General features: G+C 46.7%; 1 protein-coding gene across 3 annotated transcripts in view; it reads right to left on the minus strand.

The window, feature by feature from the left end:
* The window catches only part of LOC139754060 (lactadherin-like), a 247,289-nt gene that overhangs the window by 7,233 nt on the left and 225,265 nt on the right, over positions 1–14,791 (minus strand). For all 3 annotated transcript variants that reach the window (XM_071671078.1, XM_071671077.1, XM_071671076.1), the window contains exons 8-10: positions 14,180–14,372; positions 1,501–1,734; positions 190–334 (exon numbers count right to left, since the gene is read on the minus strand). In XM_071671078.1, coding sequence (XP_071527179.1) covers positions 190–334; positions 1,501–1,734; positions 14,180–14,372 — 572 coding nt within the window. The remainder of the gene's footprint in view (positions 1–189; positions 335–1,500; positions 1,735–14,179; positions 14,373–14,791) is intronic.

The following is a 14,791-nucleotide window of genomic DNA, read 5'->3' on the forward strand; positions in this document are numbered from 1 at the left end:
ACGTTAATTATTGTACCTCTGTATGCGACAAAGTTATCAAGCTTACACAACAGGAACAAAATGAATATGATTAAAACTATTACGAGAACATGATCAGTAGTTATTAAGCTTTGATGAGAGAGGAAACCTGGGGTACACACGCACTCTAACGGAGGGAGGAGGAGGAGGAGGGGGTTTCTACCACCTTACCTGAAGAGTGCGTTGTTTAGTCTGGTGACGGAGGCGCACTTCTTGTGGTCCTGGGAGGTGGGTGCGTCCAGCCGACGCTGGTTCTCGACGTAGACGGTCAGGCGGTCCAGACCGAAGACGTAATCACGATACAGGGTCTGTTGGTCTGTTGAACAGACCCGGGGTTATAATATCAAGTAACACTGGCCATTCATAACAGTATATTCCTGTTGTAAAAGGGGGTATACCTCGGAAGTATATGAGTTATACTTGAGGCAACTCCAGTATACATACTCCCGTTATACTTGGGATTATAGCAACAGTATATCCAGTTAAAATAAGTAACATACCAACGGTTATACTAAGGATCTATCGTAACAGAATATTCCAATTATACTTGGGATTTAAAGCAACAGCATATTCCAATTATACCAAGTGTTCTGGAACACTAGGGATTATAGTAACACTATCCTTAGTATATACCTGAGATTATACCAGGAGTACTACTATTTACCGGGGATCATATCTCCAGGATATACCAGTAGATAAGATGGGTTATACTAAGGTATGAACTAGGTTATATCCTGTTACAGTAAGGGGTTATGCACTGGGTTATAACAACGGATCATACCATAGGAGTACACTGATCATCATACTTAAGAACTAAACAAGCAGGTTGGAGTTATACCAGTAGTTAATTAGTAGTTATAATGTTATACTTGAGGGTTAAACTGAATAATCAAGTTATACCTGGGGGACATCCCAAGGGCTTATAACAGCTGAGTATATATCAATATATAGTCAGAGGATATATATATATATATATATATATATATATATATATATATATATATATATATATATATATATATAGGGGAAAAAAGAATACTTCCCACGTAATCCCTGCGTGTCGTAGAAGGCGACTAAAAGGGAAGGGAGCGGGGGGCTGGAAATCCTCCCCTCTTGTTTTTTTTTAATTTTCCAAAAGAAGGAACAGAGAAGGGGGCCAGGTGAGGATATTCCCTCAGAGGCCCAGTCCTCTGTTCTTAACGCTACTTTGCTAACGCGGGAAATGGCGAATAGTTTGAAAGAAAAGAAAAAAAAAAATATATATATATATATATATATATATATATATATATATATATATATATATTCTTTCTTTTTCTTTTAAACTATTCGCCATTTCCCGCGTTAGCGAGGTAGCGCTAAGAACAGAGGACTGGGCCTTTTAGGGAATATCCTCAACTGGCCCCCTCTGTTCCTTCTTTTGGAAAAAAAAAAAAAAAAAAAAAAATACACTAGTATTTACGCGACCACGACATGACCTACCTTGACCCCGTCCTTGCCAGGTGATGATGACCATCCCCCTGACGAGCCTCCTCTTGCCCAGGTCGACCATCCACACGGGTTCGTCGACGTGGAAGTTGTTGATGACTGCGCAGGAGCGGAGGGAGGTGTCGGCGCTGCCGTCCACAGCCAGGCTGGACGGGCCGTAGTCCCAGCCCGCCCAAGCGTGGCGTTTGTCGTTCACCCACGTCTTCCCCTTGTAAGCGATGTTCTCCACTGCAGGGGAGGGTCGGGGAGAGGGAGAGAGAGAGAGGGAGAGGTGAGAGACGTGCGATAGTGTTTACTACAACTCTACTGAGATGAGGGAGGAAGGGAGTGTCTCCACCACTACCTGGGGCAATGGAATGGAGGCTGTAAAGACAGACGGTCTGGTTGGCGAGTATCCCTCTGTTTTGAGAGAGAGAGAGAGAGAGAGAGAGAGAGAGAGAGAGAGAGAGAGAGAGAGAGAGAGAGAGAGAGAGAGGTCTAGCAGGTCCAGTGAGCTTACGTTAGGTGTGTTGATCAGGTTACGTGGTTGGGTTTAGGTGGTTGTATCAGATTAGGTGGTTGGGTTAGGCTAGGTTAGGTGGTTATATCAGGTTAGGTAGTTGGGTTAGGTTAAACGGTTGGGTGCTTTGGATGGGTTAGTTTTTTCTCTTTTTTTGGAGGATGAGGTTAAGTGGTTAAATTAGATGAACGAAGGTAAAGGCTGAAGTTTAAAAATCATGTAAAGTAAACCACTTTTTTCATATTATACTACACATATCTTCCACAGTCTCTTTAACTGTTAGCTTAACTAGTTTTAACAATATTGCCTGTGTGTGTGTGTGTGTGTGTGTGTGTGTGTGTGTGTGTGTGTATGTGTATGTGTCAATCATACACATTCACTCTGTTCAGTAACTCAACATCTTTTAAAACTGCTTCACGTCTGCTTATTCAAACCCCTAATACATTAACGTCTCGTGTGAAAAACGTTCTGGGGTTATACCTCACGCACGTTGGCAAACAAGAGAAAGAAAAAGAAAAAGAAACGAGACGCAGTGCGTGGGGGGGGGGGGGTTGATTCCCATAAACCTGTCTTAAAGTGCCTGACAACCACCACGCACTAACGTGCCTCATACACCCCGCGTCTTATGACGAAGCAACACCACCCTTGATGTTCGGAAGGCGGTGGTGTTGGTGGTTGCGGCCGCTTAGCCCCTTAGGAGCGACTTCATGCTTGCACTTAATCTCGAGATTTACACCGACAGCTTATGATATTGTTCATCTTAAAATTGATGCGTTTTGTGCTGGCGGGATAGTAACCTGAATTTGACGGTCCCACGACTTATATATATATATATATATATATATATATATTCCTTTGAGTCCACGGGGAAAATGAGACACAGTAAGTTCCCAAGTGCACTTTCGTGTAATGATCACATCATCAGGGGAGAGATGCAAGAGAGAAATCTAAGTCAGTTGATATACGACGAAGAGACGCTGGGGGCAGACGGTGCTTGTGAAAGACGGTACAACAATCAAGGAAGGTACGAAATATAACCGTTCGACAATAAGAAGTCTCCACAGGGGTTACGTAGCACAAAAGGTCGACGTAATACTGTTCCGAGACGACTGACCGAACCTTAAATTGGTGAATTACAAACCACGCAGAGCCACTGGGATCTGAGGAGAACGACTGTGTGCGCCCTGAATGGATTTGCTGTGCCTAATGGATTGAGCTGTCAACCTGAACGGATTACAAAAGTAAACGGATTAACTTTACGCTCAACAGACTCGTTTCCCTAACTGACAAACGATATTATATATATATATATATATATATATATATATATATATATATATATATATATATAATTGACCAAACAAGAGTCTACATCACCTACCATGAGAGAGAGTGTTATGAACTGTACAAGCTAATTAGCCTTAATGTTGACTATATGAGTGGCTCCGGTGTTGTCACTTCGGGGGGAAGTAGCCGATAGGCAGCAGTTGTCGTGCGCCTGGCAGCGCTGATGCCGGACTATTACCACTGTTTTTTGCGGTCGCTCGTGCGGGTTGCAAAATGTCAGAGGGAATATTCAACGCGTAAATCATTTAACGATAGTCACCTTAAGAGGCTTCTCGAACATTTACCACAAGTCCACTACGGCTGCAAGTAGTTAGGGAATCTGGTAATCTAAAACGGCCGGGAAAGATACCCATTACTTTAATACGAAGAAAAACAAGAAAGACCAGAGCGCCACTAGCTTCCTCGCTAAGTTAATACTATGTATGAACCATTAATTACAGAATTTATGATGGTTTCTTCTTTTCTCTGACGAATATTATATGACCATCAATTTCCCGAGATATCTTGGGACCCTTGTTGAAAAGTGGATGATCAAACAAGTCCATAACTTTAGTAAGATAACTGAGGCCATTATCATTTGATGGCCTGGAACTTCGTTTGACAACTCTGGCGGCCAAATAGCCTATCCAGAGTTGCCAACCTAAGAGCTTTTGCCACTAGATTAGCGCCCAAATTTCATATTTAGCGCCTTAGCGCGTTTTATTATTAGTAGTATTATTTAAAGCCGAAGTTAGTGTTATTTCAATATATAAGGATAGTAAAACATTAACTGAAATACGTTAATGTGATTTAGGAAGTTTAATCGAAACCTATCAAAATAACAGGGAAAACAATAGAGTGTAATACAGCGGTGTGCAGCAGTGTGTGATTGCCCCGCATTTTACCAGTGACTTGAAAAGTGATACAGACAACCAGAAGTTCAGCCTCTTAACTGATGAGAGGAATGACATTACGGTAACGAAACTACTGGGTATCGCTAACAGGTTGTATTCTGAAAGTAAGAAGATTGTAGTGACTTTCTGTCGGACCTTGTTGAGTGATTGTAATGCTACTGGGGATGTGAGATGCCATCAAGAAGTCCTTTTAAAGAAAAAAATTGGGTTGGGGTTACATAACTCTGACGTAATTGGCACCGACGATGCTTCTGCGATGACAGGGGTTAACAGAGGATTGTATGCTTAACTCAAGTTATAAGTTCCTCATCTGATCCTGATCACGTGTGTGTGTGTGTGTGTGTGTGTGTGTGTGTGTGTGTGTGTGTGTGTGTCAGTCTCTGCAGCTAGCTGCGTATCATGCTACAACAGTGTCTCCCTAGGAACCTGTATTCTATGATCAGAGAGCTCTATAATTATTCCTCCCAATCTGCCATTCGTTAATCAAGGTACAAGGAGATCCTTTCTCGGATCAATGACGGTCAAGCTCCGTTGAAAATCAACACAGGAGAGCCAGAATCGATGGCGGTCAACAGGATAAGCAACTGTCAGAATACGGCAACAGTGGGTGGAATAGAAGACTCACTTTGAAATGGCAAGAAATGGTGAAAGATATGTCACACAGCCCAGATCCCCCATGGCATGTTTTGCGACAAGAAAAACTATGCCTTCCCGATACTCCTGAGGCATATTCTTGGAGAAGTCGAACGTGCAAATGAGAAATCCGAAGCGAAGGTACAGGATCCAACCCAAACTGCTAGGTGACCTTATTCAACTTATTGATTCCAAGGCAGAAAATTAAAGGAAGGAGATTCTTCAGTAGAGAAGTACTTAAGATCTACATCCGTACCTGGGGGACGAGTTCGAAAAGGAGATGGCACAATGTGAGTTTCCTGATGAAAAGGACATTCGAGGAACATTCAGACAGTTTGTAGTGGAGTGGGTGAAACAGCTTCGTCAACGTTTGCCAGACAATGTCCAAGTGTTGCTGTCAATGTCGTCACTGAGCGCAGGTGAATGCCTGCAACCCATAAAACCTGAAATACTGGAATTAGCCAAGATGTTTACTGATAACCGCAAGAAATTCTCACGCGCCATGAGTTCCAGTGGAGGAAGCTTCATCATGGGAAAAAAGCACACCAGCACCCCTAGCACTCTGAGCTGAACAGCCTCGTTCAGGGACGCAACAGTAGAAAATCCCTTCAGCGACCTCTCTGTGTTGACTTTGACCGAGCTGCCATTGCCTCACTGTAACGCTGATGTGGAACGTATCTTATGAACATCGTGAAGTCGAAGCTTCGAAATAGACCGAGTATCCAAAGCTTAAATGCAACACTGACTTATCAAGTATAGACTGAGAAGAAATGGAAACCGCTGTTATGATTGTGAACTGCCTAAGGAAGTACTGAAAAACAGTGGGTCAATGAGAGCATACGAGTCATCGAAGCAGTAACCTGCAGGACCCTCACATAAACCACCACAACCCCTGGACGCCGAGGGCGAAGAGATTGCGGACTGGGAATTAGCAGATCTGGAATAATGATAGTGTTTTTTCGAGTGTTTTAAGTGTTAAAGCAGTCAGTTGTGCCTGTTATAATCATCTGGCACGTCAAAGAGCAAAAAGAATTCGAAGAGCATTTTTTTCCGCTGTCATTTTAGTACGTTGAGCGCTTTTCGGGAGTGACTCTAGCGCCACCTGAAATTTTGAGTTGGCAACTCTGACTGCCTAGCTCAGCGATAAGCTAGCACGCAAGGCCTCAGTACACTCGATTCCATCGCACAACCTGCATTGCAGTCGATGGCAGCGGCACTCGCTGGCATTCTTTCCGTGCGTAATTGATGTACTTTGATTCCACTTTAATCGAAATTTATCATCGTTATCTCCGTCCTTATCACACGAGGAGTACAGATAAGCAACAATTGGTTAGTGATAGGCATGAAATAATTGGGGTAATCTAGCCTCTACCCTGGAGCACAATATAGGATGGAACGCCCTAATTTCCTCGGACAGGCGAGCTTATCAAGTGAATCGAATGCCATAAAACATCTATAATTCTCTTCTGTGGTTACGAATATAAGTCGCAACGCCATTTGTAGCTTAACGGCAAAAACAGACTGATCAATCATGGGGGAGGAGGAGGAGGAGGAGGAGGAGGAGGCTGCAAGAATGCTGCAGGACCTGCCTACGAAAAACCTAAATAACAATCATCTCAAAGTTGATGTAAACAAGACCGAAACAAGGTCGTTCGTTCTTCACTTCCAGGTGTGTCTGTATCGGACACTGTGTCCCTCCTTCGCAACCGCACTATCTCGCATACCACTACATAAATTCATTTTTAGCAACGTCTGGTTCTATACCCTGCACCGTCTCCATCAGTTAAATCTATCAACTCGTTTCTGATCTTCGATTTCTTTAACTCAGGCTTCTCTAAGTCACCAGTATACAGGACCGACAAACCCTAGTCCTGCCTGCAAGTCTGATGGTCGTCCCCAAGTCAGAGGGGGATATCAAGGAGCGTTCAGTCACAAGGGGGAACACTATGGGGGCGTTCATCAGTCACAGGGGGAAACTAAGTGGAGGAGGGGGGGGGGACCACGTTCATCAGTCACTGGGGGAAAATAGGGGGGAGCGTTCAACAGTCACAGGGGGAAACTAGGGGGTCGTTCATTCACGCGGGGCAATAGGGTGGGTTCAGTCACAGGCGACAACTACAGGGGTGTTCAATCACAGAAAGACACTATGGGTCGTTCAGTCACAGGGAGGACACAAGGAGGTATTCAGTCACAGGGGAGACTATGGGGCATTCAATCACACGGGTACGCAAAGAGGTATTCAGTCACAGGGGACTCTAGGGGACGTTCATTCACAGGTGACACTAAGGGATGTGTTCAGTCACAGAGCAGACTTGGCGGGCGCTCAAACAGTCGCAAGGAAGACAACAGCCACTCGGCATAAAATGAACAAATGTCTCCTGAGTTTACAACTTGCTTGACGCTGTGTACATGCGGTATACAAGTGCTTGCACGAGGGCACAGGTTGTTTTACATGCATGCCCGCACAGGGTTGCGGTCATGTACCTCTCCATTTACGGATTCGGGTGTACTTCGAGGGATTTCATGGGTATCTGTGGTTTTACCGGAGAGGGAGGGGGAGATATGTGTGTGTGTGTGTGTGTGTGTGTGTGTGTGTGTGTGTGTGTGTGTGTCAGGCATTTATACAACGAAGGCGGGTGGGTGGGTCAGGGCGGGGGGCACGACGACAGACGGCGTGAGGCCTTACGAAGGACTTCAGGACGACAACACCTACGTAAGAATGACACAGACACCCCTGAAGCGACGAGGGAACAGTCGTGAGTTGGGAACGAGTGCCAGCTGGTGTCACCTTTGGGAGAGAGAGAGAGAGAGAGAGAGAGAGAGAGAGAGAGAGAGAGAGAGAGAGAGAGAGAAAGAGAGAGAAAGAGAGAGAGAGAGAGAGAGAGATTCCTCTGGGACGAGACCGTCTCCAAAGCCTCGCCAAAGATCACCACCCTCTTGCCCCACGAGGTGTGGCCACCTGCAGGGCCAAGCACTCCCAACCCGGCGACGCACTGGCGATCAAGACGAACTAGACAGATCCGGTCTTCCCGAACCCCCCACAGTGTGACACAGTGTTAAGCCACAGGATGATCGTAAAGGTGTCTCTCTCCATTAATCGAGTTAGAATGGACTCTTCTAATAAGTCGTCTCCTACAAGGAACGGGGGGAAGGGGGTAAGAAAACAAAGTCTCCTAATGAGAACGGAGAAATAAAAGTACCGCTCCCGTGAAGGAGAGAATAACAGATCAACTCAGTTCATTATAGCATACTTCGACTCGTCTTTACACAGAACCAGTTTCGTAATCCTGTTTGGCACGGCTGTCGTTAGCCACGGCTCCCGAATTCTTTATGTCTTTTATGATCCAATGATACATTACCAAAAATTCTAACCGCTTCATCGAGCATAAACCCGCAGCTCCGTCAACCAGAGATGTGAAGCTAGGAGGGCATACGTTGGTCGACGACCAATCAACCAGAGATACGAGGCCTGTAGGATATAGACAGGTCGACGACCACTATCTAACGACGATTACTGTCTCGTGGTCGACCATGTCGGTCGCCTCTATCGCCATCATCTCCAAGAACAAAATCCACAGCGATCCCCCCAACCACCGTCATCAACCATGGCTGTATTATCAACAAGAGGAGAGCGGTGTCACCAACAACCTCCACCAACACTGTGAGCAACGGTAACTATCACCTCCAACAGCAGCAGCGTCGTCTCCCTCAACAGCAGCAGCGTCGTCTCCTCCAACAACAGCAGCGTCGTCTCCAACAACAAAAACAGCATCAACAACAACAGCTTCGCCTCTAGCAACAACAGCGTCACCTCTCCAACAGCAACAACGTCATCTCCAACAACACCTGCGTCACCGCCAACAACAACAGTATTACCCACAACAACAGCGTCTCTTCCTACAACAACAGCATCACTTACAACATCGACAACAGTGTCACTTCGAAGAACGACAACACCACCACCTCCAACAACAAAAGGGTCACCTCCATCAACAACAGTAGCAGCAGCGTCACCCCCCCCCCCAACAACAACACCAACTACCAAGCAACAGGCACGTCAACGCAGCAGAAAGCGTAACCCGGGAGCCCCACAGCGAGTCAACCCTGGTGAGTGTTGTGGGGGCCGACGCTCCGTGTGGGCGGACGCGTCCACTGTCTGACCTCGGTCGCATATTGGCAGATACATCATGCTCGCAGCAGAGGCAGACGTGCGCGCCCAGCCTGCAGTTACGTGAGAGAGTGAGTGCTGCATATGCATCGCTCACCGCGGGAAGACGTCGCTCACGTGCACCCCGTCCACTTCGCGAGGGAGGAACATCCACCTTAAAAAACAGAGGACTTCGATCTCGGGACTGTAGTAGTCGCCTCGTGAACTCGACTCAAAAAAACACCTTTTCCTACGCAACTCGTTTGACCGATTCGTCTCTATAGCTTAACCTACGAAGCGCGGCCGCTGGAAACACCGCGTTCGATGCGGCGAGAGATGAATGAACCCTTTTCGTGGTGCCTATTTATGTCTGTGAGGAACGCAAGAGGGAGGTCAAATCAACGCAAGCCACAGATACACACGGGCGGCACGACCCTGAACTTCGACGGGTGGGTGCGACTCCCATGATCATCAAAGGTGTGCAAACTAGTGGTCGGCTTGTCTCCCGCGTCCAGTAATTTTCCCAGGTCTGCAACACTTTACACGAGTTAGCGTCAAACGATGCTCATTTTCCCCTGAAAGAGGGGGGGAGAAACCTTATCATGTTAGCCAGGGCCGATGTCTTCAAAAGCTTCACCAAGGCAACAAAGATCAACCCGATTAATTCTCCTTTTTTTGTTGTTAATATTTACTAATACACCGAGTCCTCCTTCATGGGTAATCCTTAAACGTCATCCAGGACACGAGACTAACACGCACAGTATTTAGCGGGTGTGAGGAGATCTCTCATCAAGACATGCGAGATGAGGATAACATCAGTTTTCTTCTTCCTCCTCTTCGTCTTCATCATCTTTCTCCTGAATCATATGACAGCCTCAACTGCCTGCCTGTCAGTAGCTTAAACCTCCAGCACCCAAGTTATCTGAGCAATGGTGGGAGTGCTCCTCCATCCATCTATGGTGTTGGAGAAATGGTGGAGTGCTCCTCCATCCATCTATAGTGTTGGAGTAATGGTGGAGTGCTGCTTCATCCACCCACGTCGCCCTTCATCCTTTCTTTTGATATACGACATATGTTTCTGTCCGCGGTGACACGAGCGCTTTACCGTCGGTACCAGTGACGTGGTGCCAGCTCGCTCGTACAACTGACGTACGTGGTGTGCTACTTAAGTGCACATAGGCTCGAATCCTGGTTGCGGCAGTCGGTCCATAGTCAATGCAGCGGTTCATCCACCCTTGAGGGTTAGTCGACAGACTTAAGACTTGCCTCACCCTAGGGTTTATATATATAAATATACATATATATCGCTCATGAGATGACATTGATTAGGGGCCTCAGTCGCCCGTGCAGTTACAATCAACATGAAAAAATAACAAATCAGGTATATCCCCAACAGCGATGGTCAGGCTCCAGTGGTGAAGTCGCCTTATTAGTATTCCATTAGTCCTCCTGGGCAAGTGATTAAGTAACCAGCATGAGGATGTAATTAGCGGGAGGGGACTTGCGCACTCCTGAGAGGGGTGTTCTCTCAACGACCAAGTATGATGGTCCGACACTTTCCAAGGCGAGTCGCCTGCCTTGAGGCTTGATCGCTCGCTGCTCGTAAACTTCGGTGCTGCTCTGGTCTTACTGACCGGCTCTCCCTCCCACCCTCCCTCTCCCTGTTCCGATGTACTCTTCCTGACGCTCTCGACCCGTCGTCGTCTTCCAAGCCCCTCTACGGAGCCCCAGAGATTTAGAAACAAGCTCACGTTGTCTGCCTGGCGCTGTGTGTTTCACCTCCTGATGTCCATAAACACCTGCTTTGACGGTCGTCCGATCCTCTCTTGCCGTGGTTCATCTGCCAGTAAATACAAGTGGCTCGAAAACGCCGCCTCCCTCTCTCTCCCTCAACACACGAGCCTCGCCAAGTTTTGATGGAAATGTCACCGGGGTCGTTTTGTCCACCTCTGAGGTTTGCCGGCTGTTTAGACAAGTCAAGCCTTTTTGAGACACATTCCTTCGCCACAAGACGGATGACGAGCATATTAGGCTGTGAGCTCTAAATGGCTCATATCTTAAATATATATATATATATATATATATATATATATATATATATATATATATATATATATATATATATACATATACATAAATATATATATATATAAAAGAAACTCGACAGGGTTCGTTAGTCAAGGACTTTTAAAAGATAATCCTTCAGGGGTGAAGACATGTGTTGTTCAGCGCGATCAGGTGGTAGCGATTAAGCCCGGCGCTGCATTATAATGTGACGTCGATGGATCTGCCTCGCTGGTGGTGAGGAGGGTTCAAGTTAACAGGAGTCCCTCAGCAGCGTGACCTGTAGACGCTACCCACACGAACGGGGGGGGGGGGGGGGGGGGGGGGGGGGGGGGGGGGTCGCAGGTCTGGGACCTGAGCTCCAGTTTTTGTCACACCTTTTTTTTCTTATTTTTTCTTTCATCCTAATAAAGGGGGAGAAAAAAAACCCATACTAACTTAACCAAGAGCAACGAGAGTTCTCTCTCTCTCTCTCTCTCTCTCTCTCTCTCTCTCTCTCTCTCTCTCTCTCGTCCTCTACAACACATATGTTTATTTTCTTAGGATGAACGGTGGCATTCAGGGTCACGACCACATGCATAGGTCAATTTTATGGTCTGAAATGCATCAAATTTGGATGGGGGAGAGAGTGCCATTGCAAATAGATAAGAAAAAAAGGGGGGGGGGCAAAACTCTACATCTTTGAAAGTATATATTTAACCAAAGGAAAAACGATGATTATAAAGGCTTTAGGAACCATGTCCCCATTAAGAAAAAAAATATTGGTGAAGCCAGGCAACGTTTGAATCACACAGAGAGCTAAGGAGGATCATGTGAGGATACTGAAGACCACACAGCTTTCCGAAGCCCAAAAGACATCAGACACAGCCAGTGAGGACCATAGGGAAACAATGAAGACCACACAGGCCTCTATGTAAGGTCGGGCAAAGACCACATGGGTACCAACAAGCACCAAACATGAACGGGGAAGATGACCACACGGGTTTACATAATAACGACTCAAGAGACCACGCAAAGACCTTACAAAGGTCATTTCAGAGACCACGACGGGCCACTGAGCACAAACCAAATGATGGTCAAGGAAAAATCGGAAAATGGCTTTGCAGACCATATCTCGTTCCAGCCGACTCCTCCTCCTCCTCCTCTTCTTGTTCGTGCCTCAATCCAGCAAAATCCTTCGGCCGGCCGGGAAAAACTTTGCGAGGTAATCTGGCAGTTAACCGGCTTAAAACTTTGGATTTCAGTCCGGCAAACCGACACAAAACTACCAACTTTACATGGTCCTCGAGGGTACAAGCACAAAAAAAATCCCGAAAAGCCTGTCTAATGAGGAGAGAGAGAGAGAGTCTGATGAGGGCAAATGAACTGGAAGGATTACATAATTGTATAGACCTTGAGCATCGGCTGCCAGGGGAAGCAACAGCACAACAGAAAACGAAGTGGGGACGGGGAGAACAAGGCTCTCTCTCTCTCTCTCTCTCTCTCTCTCGATTAAGAGGGTAGGGAGAGGGGTGGGGGGATTACAAGGCCGGAGCTGGAGATAGTGCGACTTTGTGTGTGTGTGTGTGTGTGTGTGTGTGAGAGAGAGAGAGAGAGAGAGAGAGAGAGAGAGAGAGAGAGAGAGAGAGAGAGAGAGAGAGAGAGAGAGAGAGAGAGAGAGAAATACTACACTTCTGTTGTTCTGACTTGCTGTTTCTTTCCTACCAATCATCAACCAAGATCATACAAATACAAACAAACACACACATAGTATGAAAGAAAGAATATATATATATATATATATATATATATATATATATATGTGTGTGTGTGTGTGTGTGTGTGTGTGTGTGTGTGTGTGTGTGTGTGTGTGTGTGTGTGTGTGTGTGTTGGAAAGGATCACAATTTTGCGCGTGATTAAGTATATTCCTATGAGTCCACGGGGAGTCATAGGAATTAGGAATATATATATATATATATATATATATATATATATATATATATATATATATATATATATATATATATATATATATGCAGACAATACCCTTCCTAATTAACCAGTAGTTGTGGCGGGCTGGTCGGTAATTATATACACAAATTACTTACCACAACGGCCTGTAACTTATCTGAGGACCATAATTCTTTCCCAAAGAGAGAGAGAGAGAGAGAGAGAGAGAGAGAGAGAGAGAGAGAGAGAGAGAGAGAGAGAGAGAGTGTGTGTGTGTGTGTGTGGGGTAGGGAGCGGCCACCCACCAGCTAGTCTTGGAAGGTTCGGGCTATAATAAACGATGACGTCCAGCCTCGCCCACCGATTCATCTCTCAGTCCGGCGGTCGCACGAACGACGAGGCATTTAGAGGCATCGCTTTTGATCGAGGCATCGCTTTTGATCGAGGCATCGCTTATCTCCTTATTCCAACAGAGCCGGATAAAAAAAGGAAGGGCGGGGTGGGGGTATATTCCATAAGATGGATGATTCCAAAAAGAACATCAACATAACAGATTACAAGATCAGATCCTTTTCAAATGTGTCGCGACATGTGACCCACCACCCCAGAGATGAGCTGAACCCTTTAAAGAGGTCAATGGCAGATCTTACTACTACGAGGGGCAGAGACACCCACTGGAACGAGGTCAAGGGGACTTAAAACACTACGAGGTCTCAAGAGTTTTCTTCTTTTCTTGCATTTTCTGGAACGAAGCGAATGGCACCATCACAGCACACCTTCAAACCGACGAGAGTCAATGGCGTCCACCACCACTGCGGAAAGTGACAGAGCGGCGGTGGGTGGGCCCCTCTCAGAGAGAGAGAGAGAGAGAGAGAGAGAGAGAGCCGGACACCCACCACTACCACCTCTGATCCTCCATCATACATCCAGACACTAATGCCCACTGCCGCTGCCGCTCCTTCCAGACCAGACCATTGTTCCTGGGGAGTCGCCAGTACTTGATATTCCTGATAGCGACGGGAGGGGTCGTTCGTGCTTACCACAGCAAGTACCTAAAGGGGTTTGGGTGGTCGTCGTGCCTAACGCACTTACCGCAGCTGGTATCTAAGGTGGTCATACTTACCACAGCTGGTGTCTAGTGTAGGGGGGCCCGCACTTACCGCAGCTGGTGTCCGGGGTGACCCTGAAGAACCCGTCGCCACAGTCGCCAGTGTGCGGACAGCCCAAGAGAGCGGCGCGGAGGGCGATGGACTTGCGCCACCGCTTGGGGTGGAGCCGCACGTAGCGGGCCTTGAAGGGGGAGTTGAGGTAGTGGCGTCGCTCGGTGTGCTTGTCCAGGTTCCCGCCGAACACCTGGCGGCAAGGCGACACAACATGCGTCAGGGGGGTTGGGTCCTGCTGCAGGGGAGGGGGTTTTAAGCGGGAGGATGTGGACGCCAGGGTTAGATGGCAGATGGCTACGATCCTCCAGCAACAACTCATGACAACAAGCATATTACATGTGTGCGAGAGCGAGCTATCTATCTATCTATCTATGCCCTAGTCTAAGTCAGGTTACCCATCTCTGAACCTTACCTAACCTAAGGACGAACAGCAGGGGTTGGTTGCGAGCCGATTTCCACCGCGTCTAGGATTCGAACCCGGACGGTCCCAGTGCGTGACTCATGATCAACAACGTTAACCACTGCACCAAGGGAGCTCTACCTAAGATTTCCTTAAAGTAAGCGTTCGCTCACTTTTAACCTTCCATTAAGCTTTTCTTGGGGCATAAA

The sequence above is a fragment of the Panulirus ornatus genome, chromosome 16, assembly GCF_036320965.1.
Source record: "Panulirus ornatus isolate Po-2019 chromosome 16, ASM3632096v1, whole genome shotgun sequence".
Lineage (NCBI taxonomy): Eukaryota > Metazoa > Arthropoda > Malacostraca > Decapoda > Palinuridae > Panulirus > Panulirus ornatus.